Source organism: Rhinolophus sinicus, linkage group LG06, assembly GCF_036562045.2.
Source record: "Rhinolophus sinicus isolate RSC01 linkage group LG06, ASM3656204v1, whole genome shotgun sequence".
NCBI lineage: Eukaryota > Metazoa > Chordata > Mammalia > Chiroptera > Rhinolophidae > Rhinolophus > Rhinolophus sinicus.
In genome coordinates, this window is record NC_133756.1 from 115,589,687 (window position 1) to 115,616,529 (window position 26,843).

Consider the following 26,843-nt stretch of genomic DNA (forward strand, 5'->3'; position numbering starts at 1 on the left):
AGGCTTGGTATGCCAAAGGAAGTCAGGAAATGGGAGGGTTGCTCCACAGAGCCCTGTCACAGTATGTTTTCTAGTAGCTATGGCAATGGTAGCTAGCAACAGGCTTTTCTCCTCCTATAGCTCCCAAGCGTTAACCAAAGCCATGCTGCCCTTCTGCCCCATTTGAAGGTTGGTATAGGTGAAGGAGGGGACGATGATGTGTCACACGTGAGAGAAGCTGGTCCTTTGCTAAGTCCAGACATCTTTATATAGAAATACTTCAGATAGCCTTGTGAATAGTGTTGACCCTTGGATGCAAGTGCCACAAAGAAAGGAAACTGGAAATTGCGCAGAGCTTTCCACCAGCATCTGCCCTCCTTCTGGGAAATGGCAGGCCCTTTACCAAGCCTGGGGTTGTTCTGCCAATGCAGTGCTGGCCGCTCACCCCAGCACAGCAGTTCGAACAGGCTGGCGATCCCCAGGGTGTCTTTGATCCCTTGGGTCATTGGTGAAGCCTTGCATTGGAAGGGCAGACAGGGGGCCTTTTACTAGGTATAAGTGTTTCCTCTGTGTGGAGTCACCCCCTTGGATGTGAGCTCTGTTGGCAGTGATTTGATCAGAAACTGCACGTTTATTCTGAGCAGGACTAAATGGAAGCTTGTTTTGTGCTTCCTTGGCAACAGTCTGCAAAAAGCTTGGGATTTGAAGTGACTGGGACCCAGTTTTGGATCTTGGTGCTGCCATGATGAATAGGGCAATTATAGACAATTCTGGAGCCTTGGGTTTCTAGAGATGCAAAATTAGATGAATAGTATCTACCGTGTTGCTATGTTTTGAGTTGCCTAACCTGTAAAACGGGGTTCCTAATAATACCGTCCTTAAAACGTTGTGAGGTTAAACGACATAATGAATGTGGACCCTCCAGCCTATGTCATCCATATGGTACAATGTGAGTAAATGAGAGCTATTGTTGGTTTAATAATAATAAACCTCATTATGTCTGTCTCCTTCCTTTCCTTCCTCCTTCTTCACTCCTGTGGACCCGGTGCTGGGGGCTAGAAGTGAAAGGAATAATCCCTGCCCTAAAGGTCGGGCCTCACAGTGGCCTGACATGGCAGGTCTGTGGGGTCAGTACCTTTAATTTAGGCTCAAGGAGAGAACTCCTTTAATCTGGGAGTGCAGTGCCTGATGGAAGAACAAGCGTGAGGATGACTTTACTGCTTATACAGGATTTCCTGCTGTGACTGAATCCTAGAGTCATTTAGTAGAAAGAGTTCTGAACTAGGAGTCTGGAGACAGCTCCATGCATGCCCAGGCTCTGCCACAAATGCACTAGTCAAGTCTGACTCTCCTCCTCTGTGCAGTGTGTGTGTGTGATGGTGGGGGGAAGCAGAGCCCCTAGCAACATCCCCCCAACACCAGAGCAAAAACTCAGGTTTGTTAGCTCTCAAGAAAGCTCCTTCCTTCACTTTCTCAGTGAAAACCTTAATATGCAATAAAATGATGATATATACCAAAAAAGAAGGCCCCCTATCTGGTCATATATTTGAGTAAATGCCAAGCACCGTAATAAGCTCATAAAATACATCCTTTTCTGTAATCTTTGCAACAAGTCTTGGAGCTGGGTATTATTGTCCCCATTTTATAGATGAAAAAACTGAGGCTCAAACGAGTTCAATAACACGAACCAGGTCACATACCTGTAAACATGAGACCCAGAAAGGGAGCACAGGGCTGTCTGGCTGCAAGGGCTGTGCTGGTCACCACTGCACTTCTGTGCCTCCCGTTTTCTTGTCTCTGGAACCAGCACAGCATTGGAGTGAGGTAGAAAGAGTTCTGATAATCGGGCTGAGGTCCCTGTAAGGGTTGGTGGAGGTGCTAAGCCCTGAATTAGTTATGTACAGAAGAAGTCTTAGAAGAGCCTGACAGGTAAAAGGAATGACAGCTTTCTTATTCTTTTACTGCAACAATATCAGTTTATTCTGTACAAATCAGATTCCGGCCCTAGTTCCCAAACAACTTGCTGTGTCACCAGTTTTCAGTGCCGTCTGGTTAAGTTGCCATTTCTCCTCCACATCGACGGTGGGCGTGCCTTTTGCCCATTTCCGAGGCTCACCGTGCCTGAGCCTCTCACTCATCCCCAGCCCCACCTTGATTTAGAGAAATATTGAACAGCTGCCAGTGAATCCCTTGCTGAAAGTTCTCTCTTCACCATAGCATCGCATGGTACAGAAAAATGATTAACTGTGTCAGAGTCCATTCTCTAGAAAACACTTAATATGGGGGTGAGAGACAGTAACCCTGATTGTTGCAGTCACGTTTACTCAGACACAGGGAGAAAAGCAATATATTTACCTGATTTAAAATTAGCCCCACGTAGTCACCAGCGGGATCTTGTCAGGCCGCTTTATAGTGACTCTGCTTTTAAAAACTTTTATCCATCGGACAAATATCTCTAGTTCCTGAATCTGTCAGCTAATGGGAGCAGGACAGGAGAGCGCCCTCGGCTTAAGGAAATTTACAGTTGACAGGAAGGGGAGGTAGAGGGAAAGAGAGGTGGCTTTAACGAGTCTTTCAGTGGATACAGGAATTAGGAACGTCCGTATGGCAACATGACAGGGAGGATGACAGCTGCTATTTACTGAGCTTCTATGTGCCCAGCATGGTTCTAAGCAAATTACATACATTATTTCATTTAACCCGTTGAGGTACATATTACCATTTTCGTTTTACAGAGGAGGAAACTGAGACTCAGAGAGGCTTTGCCCAAAGTCGTGATCCTAGTAAATGACTAGCACTGAATGCTCTGGAGAGAGCCAAGCTTGAGGACTGACACAGTCAATGGACACCTTTATTTGTGTTTACATGGTTTCAATTTGGGGGAGCAGCCATGCCTCAGGGGAAGGATGGGGGCTTTGTCCTTGAGAAGAAAGCCCTTTCACAAACTGTCCCAAAAGGGCAAACCTGGCTATGCTGTCAGCTTTGCCTTAATTTTTTCTTTTTTTTTTTTTTTTTTTAAATTTTAACTTACGTTCAGGCATTGTAACTCCCAGCAGCGTGATGAACCAGGAGAGCCTGGACTTTGGTACCAGTCAGATCCGGGTTCAAATGTGACTTTATCATTTCCCATCTGGAAAGTGTCTTTGAGCACCTCATGCAGCCTCTCTGAGACTCCAGTTTTTTTCATCTGTAAAATGAGAATAATTTCTCAAGGTTTAAGTAAGGAGTGAATGAAATAATGTATGTTAATTCCCCTTGCCTAAGTGTCTGACACATGGCAAGTGCTCAGAGGTAAGATCCCCTCCCTCTGTAATCCTTCTTTTCTGCCTATTGCTCCTGAGACTGTTGTAAAACTTTCTTTTTAATGTAAAAAAGCATTAAAGTGAGTTTGGAAACTAGTAAAGAAAATGTATCCGTAGCTCTACCACCGTAATTCAAAGCCTGATGTCATTTTTACATGTCATTCCAGATTTGTTTTTCATATGCATATCTGGTTTTATACAGATGCAGTCAGCAAAATCATGCAATTTGGTATCCTGCCTTTTTCCCCCCTTAACATTATATTGAAAGCATTTGCCCTCATTCCTGGTTGTCATGGTTATTTTTAATAATGATTACCTTGTATTCCATCCAGTACCTGTATCATATTTTAGCTAAGTCATTCCCTATTTTTAGACATCTAGGTTGCTTCCATTTTTTTTTCTTTTTTTGTTCACTATTACACTGCAGTGTACATCTGTGTGTACAACTTCTTGGTTAGAAACTTTTGAATGTTGTGGCTTTGTAGCAAAACCAGGATTAAAAGCCAGAGAATGAAACTCTGTCGTGTTGTTGTTTTGTCTTTTTGTTTTCCCCATTAGAAGGCCATAAGTCAAAGAATCCAGCGACTTATATTTTACAGAAATGATACTATTAAAACAAAACAAAACTGAGCACTAATATAAAACAGAACAGTGAGCAGCCATGTAGCTGCTTTCATTCCCACTGCCTTTTGAAACCCAAAATGCCACTGGAATCAACCCTTTGTTGTGGTTATAACCATCTCTAGTCACAACCTGGAGCTGCTAATTTACAGATGCAAGTGGGGTCATGCATTTGTTTTTCGGAAGGGAAACATGCCTTGTAGCAGGAGAAATCTATACTTACACTGGTGATGCCTGCATAATAGCTTAGTTAATTGCCTCCTGCTGGTCAGGTGCTGGGGGGAGGCCTCAATGTCTGAACATCTATTGAGTATTTTCCTTAAAAATGTCAAGATGGAGCTTTCACTTTCTCAGCCATCTCTCATGTCTTGCTGGGCAGGAAAAGGTGACTGGAAAATGTCAGCTCTGGGATCAGATCAACCCAGAGCTGAGGGAATAGGGAACTTCCCTACTCCAGCTCTTGGCTTTCAGAAATCATTAACATTTCAGTGTGGGTGATCTTATGAACCCACTACCTTTCCACAGCCTTTCTCTGAACTCTTTAGCATCTTTTCACCTTTTCACTGAATTACAAACTAGTTTAAATGGAAAACCAGAATCAAGTTTCTTATTTATGTCACTTTTAGTGTACTTGAGGAGAGTTTTGCACAGTTATAAATACAAATCGCAAGGTGTAATTTAGCTAATACTGTGAAAATGTACCTTGGTGTCAGGTGGTTACTGTTAATTCCTCCAGAAACAGGGAATATGATGGTGATTATTTAATATTGTTTCCGTGGCCTGGTCCATCCCTAAAGCAGACTGGAGAGGACCAATTATATTTCTTAGCTTTTTTTTTTTTTTTTTTTTTTGATCCACGGCTGTTATTTCCAAATCATTTGGAACGCAGGCTCCTGACTCTGAAATTTGCCTCAAACTTATACCAGCTCTGTGGTGTTAAGTAACGTACTTTACCTCTCTGAGTATGTCAGAGTATATCACTGTAGCTCCCTTTCTATTCCAATTCTACTGTATACATTCCCCAGTAATGGGTTTTTTTTAACCTGTTTTTATGTGGGGATTACATTGAATAATGAAAATAAAGCATTTGGCGTGTCATGTACACTCAAATGATACCGAGTTCTGTGTTGCTGTTATTATTTTGACTATTGTCAAGGATAAAGAAGAGTGGTAGCGTGAGCTTATGTATTTCTTGGACAATCTCTGCCTGAGAGTGTGTTGTGTCCTTTGGGAAGAGGAGAGCAGAGCTTACTGTCTCTCCTACCCTCACTCCCTCTCCCCCATAACCCAGAACCATGCAATTAACGCCTACCACGCAATTCAGTAAAAGAGTAGAGGGGCCCCTAGCATGACTTACATTTAAGACCCTGGATCACCAATTAAGGGTCCCTCTTATTTGGGCTTTAGGATGACACTGGAGCTTCACATCCCTGATTTTATACCCTCCCACTCTACTCTGACTCTTACCTTCCAGCTAGCTGGTCCTCAGTCCAGTCTTGGGGACTCTGTGCTCGCTTCCCTATTCACCAGCCTCCTCCCGAATTAGTTCTCGATGACTGAGTCGTCTGAGAGGGTCCAAGTTTGAGCTGTATCCAGAACTTTGCTTTCCCAGATGGTTTCAGGAAACACCTCTTCCATGGGTCCCAGAGATGAGACAGCCTCGCGGCTGTGTGGGCCTGTCTGTGATGGCCGGGTCAAGGCCACAAGGAACGCGTGCCAACACGCACCTCCAGGGTTTTGGCGGGCAGCGTGTCCCACAGCTCTGGGCTGCCCTGCCCTACTCACCTTCCCCGGTGCACCGACCCTCTGATCATTCTCACCTATAACACTTTTCCTCTGGTTTTTCTTCCCCCTCAGCGTATTTTTTTTAAGCAAGGGCTTGCTTTGGATCTTGTTAAACCTAAGAGAAAGCTTTGACAATAAAAGTGTTTCTCTTCACAAAATGGTGCGAGTTCTGTTCGTTCTGGAATTAGTTAATTCTCATCACCTTTTACCAAGACAGCACTTTTGCACATTGAGATAAGATCATTGATTCGAATGGGGAAAGAGGTGCCGCACATTTAACTGCATATATCTAAGTTGTCCATACTTCAGACAATTTCTCCATTGCCTTTGGATTTGCCGAGATACAGATTAAAACCAGTAAGGCGATAAGCAGAAATGTAAGCTAATTCAGCCTTGGAAAAAGCAGAGTATTCACTTCTTCCAGGCAAGTTAACTTGTGTTATTATTGACAACTGCACAGAGAGAGGCAAAAGCAGTATAAAGCACGTCATGTAGTGCCTGATACCTAAAAAGTGCTCAGTAAATGTCAGCTACTATTTTATCATTATTATCAATGGTACAAATAAGATGGTTATAGAATATAGTAATCACGCATATGTATGGCTTGCAAAGCACTTTGCCATATATTATCTCATAGGATACAACTATCCTTTGAAATATTTGAGTCCCCATTTCTCAGATGAGAATACTGTAGTTAGGAATTGGCCATTGGGATTCAAAAGTGGTTTTCTTACCTTTGGTCCAGCACACTTTTTCGCCTGCACCACAATCACCAAGGAGAAAGCACAGGGTCAGATTTGTTTCTGTTACCAGAGTACGCCTCCTGGTTAAATCAAACTCGTGTGTATTCCCTGGATGGCTTGGGTTCGGACTAGAAGTCAGGAGGTGTGCAATGTTCCCATCTCCTCTACAAAGGTTTTTGTGCCCAGAATGCAGTCAATCACACAGCTCCTCAAGAGCGCCATGAGTGAACCCGTCCTCACACTGGGACCAAGTAACACAACATCTGTCTACCTCACAGGATCCTATGCTGCTGCCTAAAAAGGCATGAACGCCTTAGGCTAAGGCTTCTTGGTATCTTTATAATGCTCGCCTGTCCTGCGAGGTAGAGCTAAGCAGGGACAGCGTGACGAAATGGAGAGAGCCTGGGCTTTCCAAACAGGAAGACTGGTAGCGTATGATTTCAGGATTTGAACAGTTTGGGAGTCTAGTCTAGATTCTGCTGCTGGTTAGCCACTTAACCTTCTGTGTGTTAATTGATGTCCTTGTGTCTTAGTGTCTTCATCTGTGAAATGGGATTTATTAATGCCTTTTAGGATAGTTGTGAAAATTCAAGTAAATATAGCATTTACTGCTCTTAGCACAATGCTTGGCACGTGGTAAGCATTCAGTAAATCATAGTTTTATAATTATCATAATTTTAATTAACCTTCTGAGCTTTAATGTGCACGTCTATAATGGAGTCTGTAGAGTGGACATAAGCATTAGATGGAATGTATACACGTTACCCTGTGCACTGCCGGGCACACTCGGTCCTCAGTAAACATAATCACGATAGGCCTTCAGAGCTCTGTAGGTCCTTCCCTGTGTTCCTGGGCCAGTTACCTGTGCCCCTCTCCACCACAACACCGGGCATTCTAGTCCTTCTGAATAGACTTCGTTGCTTGTCTGTCTTCCCCACGTGACCAGGAGCTCATTGAAACGGGCCGTCTGATTCACTTCTGGCTCTTCAGAAGTGGCTGTAGATCTGGCATAGAGTGCGATTTTAGAAAATGTTCATCAGTGAAACAAAGGCGAGATGCTGTGGGAGTCCAGGCCCTGGAGGGCTTCACTCTGCACGTGGGGGGTTGGGGGAGGCATCCCAGAAGGACCATTGACAAGGCCCAAGTCTTGAATCCTAACATGGGATTTAAGCAGATATTTATACCAGATCACAAACCTTTGTGGAAACAGGCTTCCTGGCTTTATCCAACACTGTGTATCTCAAGGGACAGTGTCCATTCTTTGGCATCTTATGGTCCCTTCTAGATTGTTGCACAAGACTATTGAGCAGTCACTGCCTTGAAAAAGTATTTTTAAAACAGAAATACATGCACACAATACACCAAAATGTACAACGGATATGCAATGAAAAGCAAACCTCTTATATCACCGACCCTTGACATCTCTTTCCTTCAAAAGACACACCCACTGTTATTAATGTCTTTCAGAAATATTTTATACATATGCAGGGTTTCTTTTTTTTTTTTTTTACCCAAGGCTAGTATTAAATACACTGTTGTCCATGTTATAATTTGACTTCCAGGAAAATACATACAAAGAGCTTCCTCATTCTTTGGTTGCGTAGTATACTGTGTAACTATCACTTATCTAGCTCCATAGTGATGGACTGGTTTCCAGTATTTTGCTATTACAAATAAATGCTGTAAGTAACCTGAATAGTAACGTGTATGTACATAATTTGGTATGTGTGTGAGTATCTGGAGACTATACCTGGAGGAGAAATTTCTAGAACTGGAACCTCTAAGTACCATGTTTCCCCAAAAATAAGACCTAGCCGGACAATCAGCTCTAATACGACTTTTGGAGCAAAAATTAATATAAGACCTGGTCTTATTTTACTATAAGACTGGCTATAATATAATGTAATATAATATAATATAACATAATATAATATAATGTACAATACCAGGTATAATAATATAATATAATATATTATAATATAATATAATATAATATAATGTAATATAGTTATATTAATTTTTGCTCCAAAAGACACATTAGAGCTAATTGTCTGGCTAGGTCTTATTTTCTGGGAAACACGGTACCAGGGTAAAGGGTTTGTGTATTTTAAACTGGACAGCTTTTGTCAAATTGCCCTCCATAGGGTTCGTACCAGTTTATGCTCACACAAGCCAAGTATGAGAGTGCCTATTTCCTAGTCTCTGCCAATACTGTATATATTTTCAACCTTTTTTATCTTTGCCAAACCATATGTGAAAAATAATATTTCAAAGTCTAATTCCCGTTTCTCCCATTATGAGTGATGTCAAGAGTCTTTTCATATAATTGCGAGTCAATTGTAGTTCATATTCTGTAAATTGTCTGTTCAGATTCTATGCCTATTTTCCCACTGGGTTGTTGGACTTTGCTTATTATTTGTAGGAGTTATATTTTTATTAAGGAAATTAACCCTTGGTGTTACAAATTGCAGTTTTCCCCCTGGAGTGAAGCAAAAGTTCTAGACCTCCTGAAACTCCCCCATCCCTGCCCTTTCCAAGGTCCACCAGACTGTGAGCCCTCGAGGGCAGGGGCCATGCCTCGACCATCTGTGTGCCCCCAGTTCCCTTTGTAGGGCTTGGCAGTGCAAGAGATCTCTCTTCAGGGGCCATTCATTGAACTGAACTGACCTGAATTCCTGTGTTCCCCACCCTGCCTACCCTCCCCTATGGCTTGGGAGTTCCATTTCCTCCTCCAGCAGAAAAAGATGACTTTTCTCATTGCTCACCACAGCCATGCACCTGTTTGGCCTAAACTGGCACCTGCAGCCGATGGAGGGGCAGATGTATGAGATCACGGAGGACACAGCCAGCAGTTGGCCTGTGCCAACGGACGTCTCCCTGTATCCCTCAGGGGGCACTGGGTTAGAGATCCCTGACAGGAAAGGCAAAGGAGCCACAGAAGGTAGGGTTGCTGTGTTGTCCGTGTCGTGAGTCCTCTGTGTCTGCCTTTGAACCAAGGAGAACTCCATTATGCGCGTCATGTGCCTGACTCACAGCTCCATGCCCTGGCGCTTGCTCCATCCCTCTGCACTCCACGCCGGCTGCCAATCCACCTGTGTCTTCATTGCAATTCCTTGTCACTGTGAGCTCATAGCAGGGCTTGGGCAGGGCGAACGGTGCTCAGTGGTCTCCCATCTCATGCCTCCAGGGAAGCATTATAGGCTTTCACGCTGCTAGGATGGCATCTTTGATTGTGTGGGATCAAGAAGAGCTCTTCTGGGGCAACCTCCTGGGGCAAATGGGCACCTCTGGGCGTGGGGTGTGGGGAGGTGGGTAGATAGAGTGTTGTGATTGAAATATCCTTGGACCCTTGTGGTTTATTGGAAACACTGGTTCACGTGTTCTAGCATTTACCAGCCATGGGACCTTGAGCAAGTCACTTAATTGTCCTGAGTCCCAGTTTCCTCATCTGCAATAGCAGTAATCATTAGTGTTTATACAGTGTGTTTGTTTCAAAGATTTTTGACAAGAACATTTCACATTTAATCCTCACAGAGATTCTGTGACGTAAGTATAATTATTTATAACCATTTTAGTTGCAAAAACTCAGGATCACATTAGTTAAGTGACTTGGCCAGAGTCACCCACCAGTGAATAATGGAGTTTGGCATTTGAGCCTTGGTCTGTGTGATTACAGGGCTCTTGCTGTCTCCATAAGTTGTCCTACCTGACTAATGCTGTGGTGACAAGATCCTGAAGGACATGTGGATGAGAAACCCCATTGTCCAATGAGACACAAATTTATTTCTCTATCAGTGATGGACATGGTGGTGATGTTCGGCGTTTGGCCTTCTTAAATCGGACATCCATAGACCCATGTTCTGACTTTCTTAGGGGTCTTTCTAACATGCCATCAATACAAATTCTTTCACTGTCAGCCACAAACTCATAAAAATTGGTGTCAGGAAAGATGTCTGAGCTTACAGGCCAGTCTGGTGGGCATTCTGGGCAGTGTGGCCATCCCTCAGTGAGCAGAGTGGTCATAGCTGCCTCCAACCGTCGCTGCTTACACTTCTTTCCTCTCCTCTCAGTTAACTTTGAGAGGTCATGGCTTCTGAGCTTCCCTGTCCTTTCAAGAATTTACTTTCCAGGCATCAGTTTGGTTAATAGGGTTACATATGCTGATTGGAGTATCTCTTCAAGACCGCAGAAATGATGAGCCGAAGGCCAAAATCAACTCTTTACCTGTGGTCATCTTTAAGGGAAGTGAACTGGGGGCATTTACTGCTACAGAGCCAAATCAGAACCCCTGCCTACTATTTGAGGGGCAGAGCCCATCTTCTCCTTTACAAAGATTTTAAGTCTTAAAACATTGAATAATTTACACTTTTGTTGCCCCTTATTAGGATATGAGGGATCATGCCTAGTACCGTGGGAAGAGCTCTGGTTAGGAGTCAAGAGCTCCAAATTCAAGTCCAGCTGCTGCCACACTGACCTGTGATGTCACCTTCAGCAAATCCCTTGAATAGTCCCTACTGGGCTTCGTTTTCCTCCTCTTTCGAAGGAGGTTATTGAGCTAGATTATCTCCAAGGTCCATTCTAATTTGCAAGTACTGTATAAGAAATTAGTAATAGAATTATGTGACTAACCACATGGCTCTTCAGAAGTTTTTTCAAATTGGCCCTGTCCATGGTCTTGCCTGTTGGATTGTGATACCCAAGCCCGTTTATACTGTTGGATGCCCTAGGTGAATACCGTAAAATGAAGACTGTCTTTAGATCAGCATGTACAAACACAGATTCAAGATATGCTTAATCCTCAAACCATTGCTACAGCGTCTCATTTAGCAAAATGTATTTTCTCCCTTCCATGATCTCTATCAAACATTCTTTAAACAGGAGTTGAATCTATCTGAAATCTCTCACTCTAATGAAATTAGTTTGTGGGTTGTTTAGACAAAGAACAGGAGGTACAGATAAGAGACAAAATAAAATTGCACCAGCTTATTGGTTTACTTTAATTGGAGTATTTTTGCTTAAAGGGATTATCTGTCATTACTAATGCAAATGGAAATCCTGTATAAAAAACCCCTACAATGCAATGCAGTGCTGGAAAGTGGTCAGCATCAAAAGAAATTACTGCGACAAAAAAATACATCCGTCTGGAAAAACAAAGGACAAAGCTTTCTGTAGTTTATGTGAGACCACATGGTTTTTCATTTCTTTTGCCCTGGTCAGACCAGTGCCTACTCAGTTTATGTTTTTAATGGTGATCTTAACAATCTAGTTCCTTAGACACATCTCAAAACTTGTCTCTAACCCTGACAGGAGTGCATATTTCCTGTCCTTTCTGAGGGTATCAAAGAGGAGAGCTGATTCCAGAATTGAGATTGGAGAACCTGTTCCAGTGATGGCGGAAGCAATGGCTGTGATAGAAAAAGGATAAGACAGCCCAGGGTTTGAATCCTGGCCCTGCCATATGTCAGCCTATTGACTCATGCCAGTTACTCCATCTCCTTGGCCTTAGTTTCCTCATCTGTAGAACAAGGATAATAACACCTATCTTTTAACAAACCAGTGGTGAAGAGGCACTCAACAAATGTTAGTTCCTTTCTTCTTGTTCACTCAAATCACAAGCCATTCTGTATCAGTTATTAGACTCTTGGAAACCCAGACCAGTTAACATTTCCCTCTCAAAGATCTTACAAAGGTTCAGGGCATTTTTAAATATTTTTTAAAGGATATATATTGTTTAATAATACATTGAAACACACGGTGAATTAGTATGTTGAATGTTCACCACATCTTTGAGAACAATATCAAACTGCTATTTGCACTATGTTTTCAAAGTGGCTGTAACCATTTCAGGGTTATCATAGGACAGAAACCAAATACAGCAGCTTTTCAAAGTAAAGCCACAAGAACTTATGTTATGCATTAATGGAGACGGGGGTGGGGGCGGGGGGCGGGAAGCATTGAATAAACAAGCATTTCTGATGGTTGAATTGGTGGGCTATGGATAGCATATTCTTTCTGCAATGAAATCAAAATTGCCCATCAGTTTGAACCATGCAAATTGCTGCATGCAGGCTCAGCTGGACTCTCCAAAATGAAACAGCTTATTTTGATAACCAAATAAATTTCAAACAGTTGCTAAGGAAACTAAAGGATTTTTTTTGTAAAAGTTATTGCATTGAAAAGAACCAAAAAGGCGGAAGGAGGGGGAGAATGTTAGCTGAATTAGGAATTTAGAACCTATATTGATAGATCTCAGTTCAGCAAAGAAAAGACTATGATTGGGCAGTGCATGGAATTTCATTTCCTCCAAATCTCTCGTATTTGACTGAGCTATCCAATCAATTCAGAAATTTGTTGAGAAATTTCTTTTATAGGCATGATTATTTGCACAGCTTTGATATAGGAAGCCTGAATTTGTTATGTTTACAAAGAAAGGACCATTACCAGTAGAATCTGCCTTGTGAAACCTGGTCATTCCGTTGGTTGTCCCTAATTCTGAGTTACACTCTTTGTACTGTTTGTTAAACCTCTGGAGGCACCCACTGGTTGAATAGTGTCATTCTTACGAACGTGTTAAGATGCTGACTGTCAGCCATCAACATTGAGGCCTGTTTGTGGGTTCCAACTTCATAAAAGTGGCCAACTTCTTTTACCCCAGGATGCCAGGAAGTTCTTCAGTGGGTCTTGGATCTGCCTGGTCTAGCCTTGATAGCCTGCTGGGGCTCTGAATTAAATTGGATTCTTGCTCCTCAAAAAGGACAGCACACTCTGCCACCATGGAGAATGGCTTTGAAGAGTTTTAATTAATCATTTGTTAGTTTAATGCTCTTAAGAAGCCATCTTCTAATAAAAGGGAACCCCAAATGGCTTCATCTCTAAATGGTTTCTTAAGCGTCCTGAACCTCAGTGTATATATTTTAATACTGTGAGAATTAACTGACCCAATACAGGTGAAGGTGCCCACCATGTAGTTGGAGTTTGATAAATGGTAGCTAAAACTACGACCTCTACCTTCTATTACTACTACTACTACTATAATAATAATAATAATTATTATTATTATTATTTTCCAGAATGTACACAGGGATAAAAAGAATTTGATACACATGACTTTTCTCCTCCATTTGCCTCTACCCTCTCTCATGACTCTCCCATTGGTCAGTCTGGCTATGCCGTGGGGTATTTTCTGTCCTAGAGCTCACAGCTTGGTGCTAACAATTGGGAGGAAAGAATCTTAGGCTATTGGATCTGGAAAGAGGACGGCAGTGGGGTTTTTAAAAGGCAGGAAAGGATGGGAGTGGTTTCAGTCTGAACAGCCCTTAGCCCAGCCAGTCTCACGCCTCTTTGCCACCAGGTCAAGGTACTCGGTGGGCTGTCGCTCTTTCCCCTCAAAAGCCCCCCATCTCATCCCTGTGGTTAGACTCGTGTGAGGACCCCTGGGGACTGGAGGAGAGGAATAGAGGTGACATTCCCAGGTGGGGATCCTCTTTCCCCTCGCAAACATTGCCTGTACACTGGACAGGATGGCACCTGGTACAAAGCTCACTTTGGAATCAAAGCTCCAGCATGGCCCTCACAGCCTCAGGCCAAGAAGTCAAAGTCCTGGTGAGGGGTGTGCCCCAGACCAGAATTTACTATTTTTATTTCATTGTATACACACCAAAGACAATTTGTTCTCCCATTTTGGGCTGCTTAGGTGAAATATTAGAGCGCTAGAAAAGAATATTCCCCTTCTGCCCCTCCTCTGGGTTAGAAGCCAATGTATGCATGCCTCAGGGGGGCTGCAGACCTCCGAGAGAGTCTCTGGGCTTGGCCCCCACCTGTGAGGCTATAGAACGAAGCCAATACAATAGGTGTCTCCTGAAAACATGCTCACTGAAGGGGAAAATGAACTGTGCATGGTTTTCCAACAGCGTGCCAAAGTGCGGGTGAAGTTTTTGTTATTTATTCTCAGACATAGGGCTTATTTGAAGGCAGACCGTTCTCAAATCTCTCCAGCTCTGACTCCCACCTAGCAGTCACAAAGGAAATGAGTCCCTGAAATTAGCAGTCCTAGGCTTATTTCTAGGCAGTTTCTGGGAGCAAAAAGCTCAGAACTCATCCTGCTTTTGTTTCCTACTCCTTCAGAGCTCTGCTTCCTGAGCAGAATTGGAAGCTGAAGCGTATACTATTTTCTATCTGGACTCTAAAAGGATTGTGGTATTGGGGACCCAAAAATCAGATAAGGAGGAACGTGAAAGTAATTCTCTTCCATCTTAACGCTTTGTAAATTTGGCTTCTGTCCCCGGAACTGTGAACCACAGTGTAGTAGTTTGTGTCTGCATTTCCGAGGTAAAAGTCTGGGGCACATTCTGTGCATAAAAGAATTAGATGCAAGCTCTTTCCCATGCTAATGACAGAATACTCGCAGTACTTTTATTGAGAGCGTGCATTTTAACTTTTTTTTTGTTGGCATATTTTTAATTAAAATAACATTTAATGGTTTGAAGCTAAAAACCTGATGTTTCTGCCTCAGAGTTTATAAGAGAATGATAACATATGGAGAAGTTTAACATTTAAATTGAATTTTATTATTTAAAACAGTAAAATATTTTATGACTACAACAATGCCCTGCCAAGCTCCATTTCATCATTAAATGTGCTTTGTAAGGAATCTTACAAAGCTAGGAAAAAAAGACATTTTAATTTCTTATTCCCCAAGTGCTTTTTATAAAAAGTTCCCATAAACGTGTTTTCTTTACAAATGGATTCTTGTTCTCGAAAGTGTCTCTCCTCACATCTCTAGCAACACAACAGATTTGGAACTGGGACACCCAGGGGGTGCTTTCTAATGACAAATAAGATGTAGTCTGTTGACTTGATTATGGCTTGTCATCGTCCTACAATGGTCTTCTAACAGCAGGGTCTCTCTCTCTCTCTCTCTCTCTCTCTCTCTCTCTCTCTCTCTCCCTCCTCCTCAAAAGGCCCATGTCTGGCAGGAAGTTATGGTATATATTTTTCACATGTGAGTGTGTTTAATTACTAAATAGAGGAAGTTTGATAAGCAGCCTTCCTTCCTGGTACTGGGGGAGGTGCCCCCAGATAGCGGTCACTCTCCTGATTGGTGACAGAAATGGTCAAGAGACCTTACCCCTGACCACCCCATCGGCAGCGTACAGGGTTGGGGGCCAGGATCATAGGCTTTACGCCTGAACTTGAGAAAGTCCCTCAACTTTACCCACTCTGAGCACACAAATATTCAAAGACCTCCATCCTAGACAAAGAAGCATTTTTCCTTCCTTCATCAGTACCATCTTCCTCATCCTCCCAAACCTACCCCTCTTCCCAACACAAACCCTCATCCACATATGTCAGCCTCAGAATTTGACTTCCAATTATACATAAGTAAACTAGTAAACTTGTAAAATACCTTACTCCGCTCGGGTCATGCTTCCCACTGCTGGAGGGGGAACCATTCTAAGTTAGAAATTTAGTAACAATACCTTGTTTCCTCGATCCTTCCTCTTTTAGCATGCATGCTTTTTCACACGCGCACACACAGACACACACACACACACACACACACACACACACACACACACGAGTTATTCTCTTGTGACCACAAATGATTATTTTTAGGATCAAAATATGTCTTAACAAGCTGTGGAATTATGCAGTAAACAGATGGCCCTTGGGGAGCACCCATACTGCTTTGGAAGAATGCATATTTTTAGCACAACAATTTGAGGATCACTGGAAAAAAAAATAAGTTCTGGACGTTCTTACTCTTCAGTAGGGAGTCGTGGGGGTTGGAGGCTGGCAGCAGACCATTGTAGAGAGCGGTGTGAGGGAGAGGAGAGCCCTGCTGATTTGGATGCTCTGAGCCCTTGTTTCGCTGGTGGCTAACCATCATGTTTATGTCTTCCCTCCCCTGTGTCTTGGTAGGCAAGCCAAGTAGTTTCTTTCCAGAAGACAGTTTTATAGACTCTGGAGAAATCGACGTGGGGAGACGGGCTTCCCAGAAGATTCCTCCTGGTACTTTCTGGAGATCTCAGGTGTTCATAGACCATCCGGTGCATCTGAAGTTCAATGTGTCTCTGGGAAAGGCGGCTCTGGTTGGCATTTATGGCAGGAAAGGCCTTCCTCCTTCACATACACAGGTAACCGGAACCCTACATGCCCTGCTGATCTCCAGGGGCGCCTACCCAAAGTGAAGGTGCCTAATGCTTAAACTTGGATGCTTATCCTTACAGCCCATTCATCCACTTGCCCTCTCTCCAGACCCTACCTTTCGGATGAGTGGGGTTATATTCCTGGGACTTCTTAAGAGGAGAGAATTCTAAGAAATCTCTCAATAGCCTTTCTGCTATCACCCAGTCTCCTAAGTTAAATCATCCAGGAAATGTAATCTAGAGAAAAGAAGTATGTACTTTGGAGTCAGACAGACCTGAGTTTGAGTCTTCTCATTATGAGCTATGAAACCTCAGACCATTTCTTACCCTCCCAGAGCAAGTTTCCTAATCTATCACATGGTGATAACGATGCCCACTTTTCAGGGCTGTTGAGAAGAATTAAGAATAACATTTATAAAGCAGCTAGTGCAGGACCTGACTTAGAATAAATGTTACTTCCCGTGTCTCTTACATTCTTCCTCTCCTTCAGAGTTTCACATTTACTCAGACACATGTGCACCAGAAACACTTAAAAAACTCCTCCAGGATGATTGACATATTACCAGTCATGAGAGGTAAAGAACAAACTTTTGTAAGGTCTTCCCAGCTCCGGGATTGGAGTAACATACGTCATAGGCACCCAGCAGACATTCCCAGGCCAAATGCAGTCTTCCTAGCCCCAGTAGTTATTTAAGAATTTTAGGTAAAAGCTAAATAGACACATTTGCTCAGGATGGAGTCACAACAAAATAGAGCCTGGGCCCCTGATTTCTTTATAGAACTGCAGTGCTGGTCCTACACTTCATGCTTCCAGACATTTTTACGTTGGGATAGAATAAATACAAGTATATCTATCTTGGTTTTCTAAAAGATGATAGACAGGTAGATAGATAGATAGATAGATAGATAGATAGATAGATAGATAGATAGATAGATGATAGATAGACAGATGGGTGCATGCTTGATTTGCTTGCTAGTCTACCAGCAGAACTTAACCACCTACCTGTTGTTAATTCGGGAGTCTCACACTGGCAAGCTCATCAACTGGCAATTGTGTTTGACACAGCATCTATCGAAAGAGTTTTGAGCTAATCCAGTTTAGTTCCCCTAAACCTGCTCCTGCAACTGGAGTGCTTAGAAAGGATCATTGACAAAAGGAAGATAGATAAAAATCAGCTTTTCATTTGTGCTTGACTGACATGGAAGGCCTATCCAGGGCTCCAGTCCTAATCCTCAACCCCTGGGATTCCCGCCATTCCTCGCACAGAGTGAGAGTTCAGGAGTCGTTCAGGGGCTGGGTTTCTGATCATGTCCCCACCACTGGAGACCAAAAAAGAGTCACTAATTATGCTGCATTCACAGAGACTGTTCCAAGAAATAGGGTCTGGGGAGGGCTTGGAGTTGGTCAATCCGCCTTCCTGGGGCTTTAGCCTCTTCGGCCGTCTCAGGTTGTTTCCTTGGGTCCTTGCCAGGGAAAGCCTGAAGAAAGAAGCCAGCATTGTGGTGAAGCAGGTCCACTGCTGATTACACTCTCTTTGTCCTTCAGTTTGACTTTGTGGAGCTGCTGGATGGCAGGAGGCTCCTGACCCAGGAGGCACGGAGCCTGGAGGGTCCCCAGCGCCAGTCTCGGGGCGTCGTCCCCCCCTCTAGCCACGAGACCGGCTTCATCCAGTATTTGGATTCAGGCATCTGGCACCTGGCTTTTTACAATGACGGGAAGGAGTCGGAAGTGGTTTCTTTTCTCACCACTGCCATTGGTAAGCAACCTGCGCCCCTCTGGGGTCTGTGGGATATTGTCTCTTTGCATGAGAAGGTGCTTGGGGGTGCTGGAGGCTGACACTGACAGGGGAAAGTGTCTAGCTCAGCATTGTAGAGGCCACTTGCACTCTGCAAACCTCACCAGGTTTGCTGGACACGAAATGGGAATGAGATGTAGGGAAACATGGGAAAGGAGTGATGTGAGGGACTGAAGGGCCATCTGGCTTCCCAGGGCCTGAGCCCAAGGCGGGTGCCCACTGCCTTCCTTGTGTTGTCTGAGGCATCATGTGTGGACCAGCAGCTACGTTTAAAGACCAAGGGGTGAAACTGACAAAGAGACAGGAACCCTGGATGACCAGCCCCACACGGAGGCAACGCCTCTTTTCTTGTCACTTCTCTGACACCTTTATGTAGTTTATAGTCTCCCTTGCTTCAACTCCCTGATTTGTTATTTGCATTTCTGTGGGGGTTTTTTGTTGTTGTTATTGTTTGTTTGTTTTTGTTTTGCTTTTGGAGCCAACAAGCTCTGGCAGATGAGAAAACAAGATAAAGGCTTGGACAGAGAGTGCGAATGGCAGTGCCAAGGGCTGGATGAACAATGCCATCCGTCAGAATGGGGTTTTGTTGAGAACAGAGCTGTCCTGATGTTTTACATGAGTGTGTAACCCCGTCCCTGTCCCTCGCAGTGGGAGGGGCTGCAGCTCTCAGTTCAGGCTGAGCCCTTGGCCATCTCACTAGTGTATGGGGGTCCCGGGAGCCTGGCATCCTGTTCTAAGGAATGTCTCTTCTTTGCCCACACGTGTCTCAGACGTTGTCTCCTCCTGAGATCGCCACCATATGCTGTAGGACTTAGTGGCCAGTAGTTCAGAAAACAATTTTTTCTGAGTTTACATGGGAAGCACTAAGACATAGGCTGGAGATAAAATCTCCTAAGGAAAATAAAACACTACAGAACAACAAAATGTCATTCATCGGAATGCTTGGGAATGGGGCTTCTGCTTCACAAAAAGTTACATGTGGTTACAGAGCTCACCTCAAAATGCTGCCTTCATCCTTGGCTGGGAGTCTGTCCCTCTGGCATGAAAAACGGAGTTGAATAAAAACCTCTGAATCTGGTCCTCGACCCCTAACATGCTTGCAAGTCCCTGGTTCTTTTTTTTTTTTTTTTCCTTCTAAACAGCAGTAGTTATTTTCTGGCCATTTTCCCCTTATTTGCAATCTTGCCCTTACTGTTGAGGCAGAACATACCTTTCCATGAAGAACGGGGCATGATTTATAAGCTTCTGCTGTAACTGCAGTCTCCATATTCTACCCTCTTGGCAAAGTGATGGAGGTGGGGCTGTCAGGCTGCATGAGCTCTGAGTAGGAAGTGCTCTTCTGCGCTGTCCTAGTGGAAGGGTGTGTCCCAGCTGCTGGTCTCCGAGTGCTCGAAGGACAGGGACTTTGACTTTGTCTCCTCCGCCTCCCCAACATCCAGCCAGCCCCCCGTGTGCAGTGTCACTCGGTTAATAAGGGAATGAGCATGAGCACGGCCTTTCCTCGCTCAACCCCCATTGAAAGGGCTGTCAGCAGCTGCAGTCCTGGCAGTTGCAGGCTGTGGTTTTCTCCCTGAACGCCGACTTTTGAGGTAGAGCGGAAAGTATGCTCAGTTGGGAATCTCTACCACTAACCTATGATTTGACCCCGCACAAATTACTTAAATTTTCCAGCTCTTGGTTTCTCGAGATTCTGGACTTTGAGGCTGCAGCTCGGTAGTTACTGTGACCTCAAGGCTAACGGTGCAGCCTCCTTCCCTGTCACTGGAGAGCCAGGGCTGGTCCTCACCGCCAATTAGGCTGTCACTTTGTGGGGTTTGCCAGACTCCAGACCCTGTTTCTTTTCTCTTTCTGGACATGGCAGCTCCAATTGAGGGACATGATTATCACATCATTAGTGGTGCCTGAGTTACAGCTTCATGGTCTCAGCCTGATTTCTCTTCGGTGTGGTTCCCCAAGTAGCACAGGACATCATGCTTGCTCAGAACTAATCAGGATTCTTTATTTGTAATAACCGAGCATAAATATGAAAGGATATTAATACAAACCCCCAAAGAAAATGACTTTTAATTAGATGTACAACTTAGAGAAATAAAATGTAGGTACAGTCAGGTACCTTTGCCAACTCTTGGCTTGTCAGAGCCTGCTAACCTGCCTTTGTCATAATTAAGGCGATGGTCTTGCTTTTCCCCCTGGTTCTCCTGTTCTCACCTAAATGATGAGATCTGTCTTCACCTCCCTTTACCCTATAGTATCTTTTAAAGCAGGTGGGCTACCCTGTGCTTCTCAGAGTTAAGAAGCACTTGGTGTCTTATTAAAATGCAGATTCTGCTTCAGCAGGCCTGGCTGCTGTCCTTAGGTTCAGCATTTCTAACCAGCACCTGGTGACTGCTCAGGTGTGGGCCACATTTTTTGAGTAGCAACAGGTTATCGTATCTTATGAGTAGTGTCAAATGTGGTCCAAAGGAATCACCTGGGAAGCTAGTTTAAAATCTCCATTCCTGGGCCTTTTCCCCAGGAATGATGACACAGTAAGGCCGGATGTAGAGCCCAGGGAATCCTGGTGGTCTGTCCACTCAGTTTTGAAAACAAAAGCCTTATGAGCACTTCATGCCATTCCATCCTTCTCTTTCTGTTCCATGTTAGCTCTGTGACCTCAGCCAGTCACGTTACCTCTCTGGGCCTCATTTTCCCTGTCTGGAAAATGAAATAGTAATAGTACTTTGCAATCCCCGTTGGGAAGACTAGAGAGAGCAAGGTGCTGGGTACAAGCTTTGGGCGCTGTGCACTCCAGAAATGGAAGTTGTTAATGCCCTCTCCCATCTCTTTCTCCTTCCACCTTGCTCTTGCTGCCTTTCTGACTTGTCTGTCTTCCTTCAAGCTACAATGATTGTTTCATGAATACGTTTTTTTCTTTAATACAAAAACAGACCAGTTCCGATGTTGCTATTAATCCGACTCTCCCCAAGAGTCCCTGGCATTGAGTCTCAGCTGTCTGTGGTTGTTACCTGTGAGCTCTGAGTTGTAATTTGTCTTGGCAGGTTAATTAAAAGTTTAGGTCTTGTTTTAGTGAAGTCATTATGGTCCCAATATACAATTGTAACTCTCAGGTTTGCTCAACACGCAGATTGGAATATGACCCTCCCTTCGTTACATGTTGAAATACAGGCTACAATTTAAGAAGATCTGAGATGTCAGAATCCAGAGTATTTACGTCTGTTTGTAATTAAGTAACAGGAGAAATAATTGTGTTTAATTTAACAAATGGCTAGATGGTGTACATTTTTGTTTTTCCCTCCATTTAATGCAATCCAGCTGATGATTTCAAATTAAATGAGTTTATCTTTTGCCTTGAAAAAAAATCTAAAAGCACTTTACAAACTGTATATACAAATATATGCACATAGAGACCTGATATTGACAGAGCTTCCTCTGAATTAGATGCCTTTACACACACACACACACACACACTCACACACACTTGCACACGCACATACACACATACACCACTAAAACCAAGCAAGTTTTAGAACAAAATCTGGCAGCTCTTTCCAGAAAGAACTGTCTTTTCCCCACGTATGGAGATCCAGAATTTGAAGGCAATGTTGTTTCTGGTCCTGGCTCCACTGTATACCAGTCGCCAAAATGTAATTTACCATTGCAATTTACAAAGGGCTTGTAAGTACATTCTTTAAGCCTTGCAGTAACTCCATGAGGCGATTATTCTTATTTTTATTATCACTCCCTATTGCAGATGAAGAAATTGAGGTCCAGAAATAGTAAAAGAAAAGCTAGAACTTGACTTTATATCTGTCTGACTCCAAAGCTTATGATCTTCCTTCTTTGGCCATCTGCCTCCTTCCCAGGAACAAACCCCGTATTATACTTCTGTTTTCCACCTATTCATTCATTCAACAAACATTTAGAGAGCGCCCACTGGACAACCATGCTTAGCTCTTTTCTGGATGTAATTTAATCCTCACAAGAACCTTAGACAATATGTGCTTTGATCTCAACTTTTTTATTAGTTTCAGGTGTACAAAGCAACATAATAGTTAGACATTTAAACCCCTCATAAAGGGATAACCCACCCCCCAAGCTACTACTCTGACATCTTATATAGTGTTACAATACCATTGACTATCTTCCCTGTGTTGTACTCCACATCCTGTGACTATATATACCTATGTATTTATAGTTGACATTCAATATTATTCTACTTCAGCTTCAGGTGTACAGCACAGTGGTCAGGCATCTACAGAGTCTATGACGTGATCCCCCTGATAAGTCCAGTGCCCATCTGGCACCCTACGTGATCTTTACAACATTGTTGATTATATTCCCCACACTGTATTAACTATCAATTTATATTTCTTAATGCCCTCACCTTTTCCACCCTAACCCCAACCCCATTCATCATCCTGATAGATCTAGTACCTATCTGGCACCATACCTAGTTATTACAATATTACTGACTATATTCCTTACATCCCTACATCCCCATGACTACTGTGTAACAACCAATTTGTACTTCTTAATCCTTTTGCCTTTCACTCATCCTTAATTCCTCTCCCATCTTAAAGAAGTCCCTGTAAGAGTCCTTGTAACACGGGTTTGGTGGTGATGAACTCCTTCAGCTTTTTCTTGCCTGGGAAGCTCCTATCTGTCCTTCAATTCTAAATGACAGCCTTGCTGGGTAGAGCAAACTTGGTTGTATGTCATTGCTTTTCATCACTTGAAATATTTCCTGCCACTCCCTTCTTGCCTGCAAAGTTTCTGTTGAGAAATCAGCTGACAGTCTTATGGGGGCTCCCTTGTAGGTAACTAACTGCTTTTCTCTTGCTGCTTTTAAGATCCTTTCTTTGTATTTAACATTTGGTATTTTAATTATGATATGTCTTGATGTGGGCCTCTTTGGGTTTATCTTGTTTGGACTCTCTGTGCTTCCTGAGCTTATATGTCCATTTCCTTCACCAGGTTAGGGAAGTTTTCTGTCATTATTTCTTCAAATAGGCTTTCAAGTCCTTGCTTTCTTCTCCTTTTGGTATCCCTATAATGTGAATATTGGTATGCTTGATATTGACCCGGAGGCCCCTTAAACTCTCGTCAATTTTTTGGATTCTCTTTTCTTTTTGCTTTTGATTGGATGTTTTCTGCTACCTTATCTTCTACATCGCTGGTTGAATCTTCTGCTTCATCTAATCTACTGTTGATTCCCTGTATAATATATTCTTTGTTTCTATTAGTATATCCTTTATTTCTGACTGGTTCTTTTTCTTGATTTCCATCTCCATTTTTATAAGATCATTGAGAGAATTCTTATAACCAGTGTTTGGAACCCTGCATCTGATAGATTGCTTATCTCCATTTTGTTTAGTTATTTTTCTTGAGCTTTGTTCTGTGGGGTTCACTGGTACAGTCTTTCTAGTTACCTGAGCCACATGCTCCAGGTGCGTCCTTTGTGTGGGTTATGTGTGCCCTCCTCTTGTAGTTGAACCTTGGTTGATAATTGCACATCAATGTGAGGGACTGACCCTTGGGCTCACTGGTTGTAAGGATTTGCCTTGACTACAGTGGAAGGGTTGTTGTGCAGGGGCTGACCCTACAGAGCAGGATCTGCCTCAGAAGGACTCTGATGCCTGCCCAATCCACCCCTTAGGTGTGTCTTACTTGGGGACAGCTAGGTGATACTCCAGCTCATTTTGAAGCTGGCCACTTGGGGGTGCCAGTCCCAGGACCATCTTGGAGGGGATCCGCTGCAGGGCTACTTCAGCCACAGCCTGTGCCCCACCCAGGGCCACCTAACGGGAACCAGAAATAAATCTGCAGATGTCTGCTGCTCGTGCCATGCTTGGAAGCGCCTTTGAGAGGTCAAGCTTTGAACCAAGGCAGGCTGCCACTAGTGCCAGCTTAGGGCTACTCAGCCAGAGGTACAGGACATGCTCAAGCCAGATGCTATTTGTCTGGGTTCTGCAAACCTTTGAGAGACTCTAGGAAAGTGCAGCTTGAGCCAAGGCAAGCGGTCTGCATGAGAAAGACACTGAAAGCAGCCTGGGTGTGCCCGAAAGTTGGGCAGGGCCAGGTCTCAAGTCGCCACGGCAGAACAAACGAACAGTGGAGACTCAGAAATGGCGGCCACCCAGGAAGAGGGAGGGCTCAACAAAGAAATAATGGCTGCTGCCAGCTCCTCCATCCAGAAGAAAGCCACCTCTCCAACCCCCGTCCCAAGCCAGACAACTCAGTTCCCCACCATTTGTCCCTGCCACCTTTCCAGCTGCTGCCCCAGCCCTGGAGCTCAGAGCGAGTGATTCCACTGGTGGGTAAGTCCGCGCACGGTCCCCTTAGGAGCAGGGCCTGTGAGTGCAGCTGCACTGTCTCACTCAGTCACAATCTCCACTGTTTTTCCCAACCAAAAATTATGGGGACTTCTCTCCCCAGCACTGGAACCCTGGGCTGAGGTAGGGCTGGGGTCTCTTACTCCTTTAGGGAATGGGGGCATCTCCACAGCCAAAATAGCCCTTCCGATCTTTAATGCTCACACATGGGTGTGGGACCAGCCCATGCCTTGTCTCTGCCATTGCTTCCAGTCTAGAGGTGGCTTCTTCTGTATGTCCTTAGTTGAAAGGTTTCAGTTCAGCTTGATTTTAGGTGCTTCTCCATAATGGTTGTTTTGTAGATTAGTTATAATTTTGATGTGGTTGTGAGAGAAGGTAAACAGCGTTTACCTACCGCGCCACCTTAGTTGTCTCTGATCTCAACTTTATAGATGAAGAAGTTGAGGCTCAGAGAGTTTAATTGACTTTCCCAAAAGCACAGATAGTAAGGGCAGAGCTAGGATGGAAACTTGGTCTCCAAATCTCAGGCCCTTCCCACTGTGCCACAGTATCTCACTATTTTGCTACGATACTGTTAAATATTTTATTTCCATTTGTATTATATGGGATATTAATTTCCCTCTTCTAAACTTGCCTCCAACATAAGTAAGCATCTTACATCAATCCAGGAAGTTTTCTTGAGAAGTCATTGAGAAGACCATGAAAAAAATATTTCACAGCATCCAAAACTTTAGAAACAAAAATATCTTCATATGCACTGCTTGCAACCCCAAGACCTGACAACTCAGTAGTGCAGTGTTGGGGGTCTCCAGATAGCATCTTATCTTTTCATTTTGGTTGATGCTGAAGCATAAAAGGACAGATCAACATGACATTGTGGCACTGTAAGCCAAGTTGGGAAATAACAGAGGTGCCCCACAGTGGATTTAGAAACCCAGAGGAAATAAATGAGAATCACTGTTAGAAATCATAAACCCTGGTAATTTTTATGAGAAATGTGCCCTGGTCTTCCTGCTCTGAGGACATTAAAGAGAAGGGTCCTTTTGTTCATGCCCAGGCAGTTGCTGGAAACCGACTTCTTCTGTGTCCAGGGCTAGAAGCAGATTTAGTCCCTCCCTCCCTCCTGCCTTCCTTTCTTTATCCAGCAAATGTTGCATTCCTGCTCTTTCCCAAGTTGGAGATACAGAGAAGGCGTGATATGGTTTGTGGCAAAAGTAACTCATGGTCTAGATTAGTGAGAAGGAGCCCCTACACAGTAAGCACCTCTAATCCAAGGAAAGGAGAAAGGTCACTCCTGGCACTGGTCCGAGTGCCATGAAGGTGCCGGGAAGGCAACAGTATATCCAGCTGGATGGGTCTGGGACGGCTCTCTAGATGAAATGACATTTGATGGGACCTTAAAGGAAGGATGGAATCTTCACATTTAAAGAAGGAAAACGGGGTAGGTGGGTTGTTGGGGGGCTCACTCCAGGTACCAGGAACAGTGTGAGCAAAAGGCCGGCAGGCGGAGGATTGCTGGCTGTAAGGAGCCAGCAGTTCTGTTTGACTAGAGCACACGATGCTCTGGAAGGGAGAAGCGAGCACTCAGGGGAGTCTTGAATGCTGCCCTAAGGAAGAAATTCATTCTGCAGGCTTTTGAGCAGGGACTGAAATGATTAGAACCAGAGGGTTTATCTTATGAGGCCCAGAACAGGAGTCCATTAGTTTATGTAACCAGAGGAGGTTACTGGGATTGAGCTTTGTGATTTCCTAAGCGGAAAAAAAAAAAAAAAAAAAAAGGAAAGGGAAAATGAGAACGGGCCAAAGGACTGGCTCAGTGGCACTTGTGGTATTTTTATCTGCTGTCCCTACAACCCGTTCCTCTTTATCCTAGGTCTGAATAGATAATTCCACATAAGCTTTTATCTTCCAAGGATCATCTAAATTGGCTCCTTTATGATTTTCCAAAGACCACTGGACAGTGCTGTTTCCTTATGTCCCTTGCCTTGATTGGTTAAGACTGCTTGCTGTTCATTCGCCTCTAGTGCTTTTGCAAGGATCTGGAGAGAAAAATCTCTGATATTATATACTGTAATTTGTGTCAAAACCTGCACTACTTCAAAGAAGAAACTAGGAAAAGTGATTGAGGAATGATTTT

The 26,843-nt window shown here is 43.7% G+C and overlaps 1 protein-coding gene across 14 annotated transcripts in view; it reads left to right on the forward strand.

The window, feature by feature from the left end:
* The window catches only part of TENM4 (teneurin transmembrane protein 4), a 972,743-nt gene that overhangs the window by 770,907 nt on the left and 174,993 nt on the right, over positions 1 to 26,843 (forward strand). For 13 of the 14 annotated variants that reach the window (XM_074335694.1, XM_074335699.1, XM_019726370.2 and 10 more), the window contains 3 exons: positions 9,201 to 9,371; positions 16,352 to 16,566; positions 18,125 to 18,335. In XM_074335694.1, the coding sequence (XP_074191795.1) occupies positions 9,201 to 9,371; positions 16,352 to 16,566; positions 18,125 to 18,335 (597 nt within the window). The remainder of the gene's footprint in view (positions 1 to 9,200; positions 9,372 to 16,351; positions 16,567 to 18,124; positions 18,336 to 26,843) is intronic. The other variant, XM_074335702.1, reaches the window with a different exon arrangement.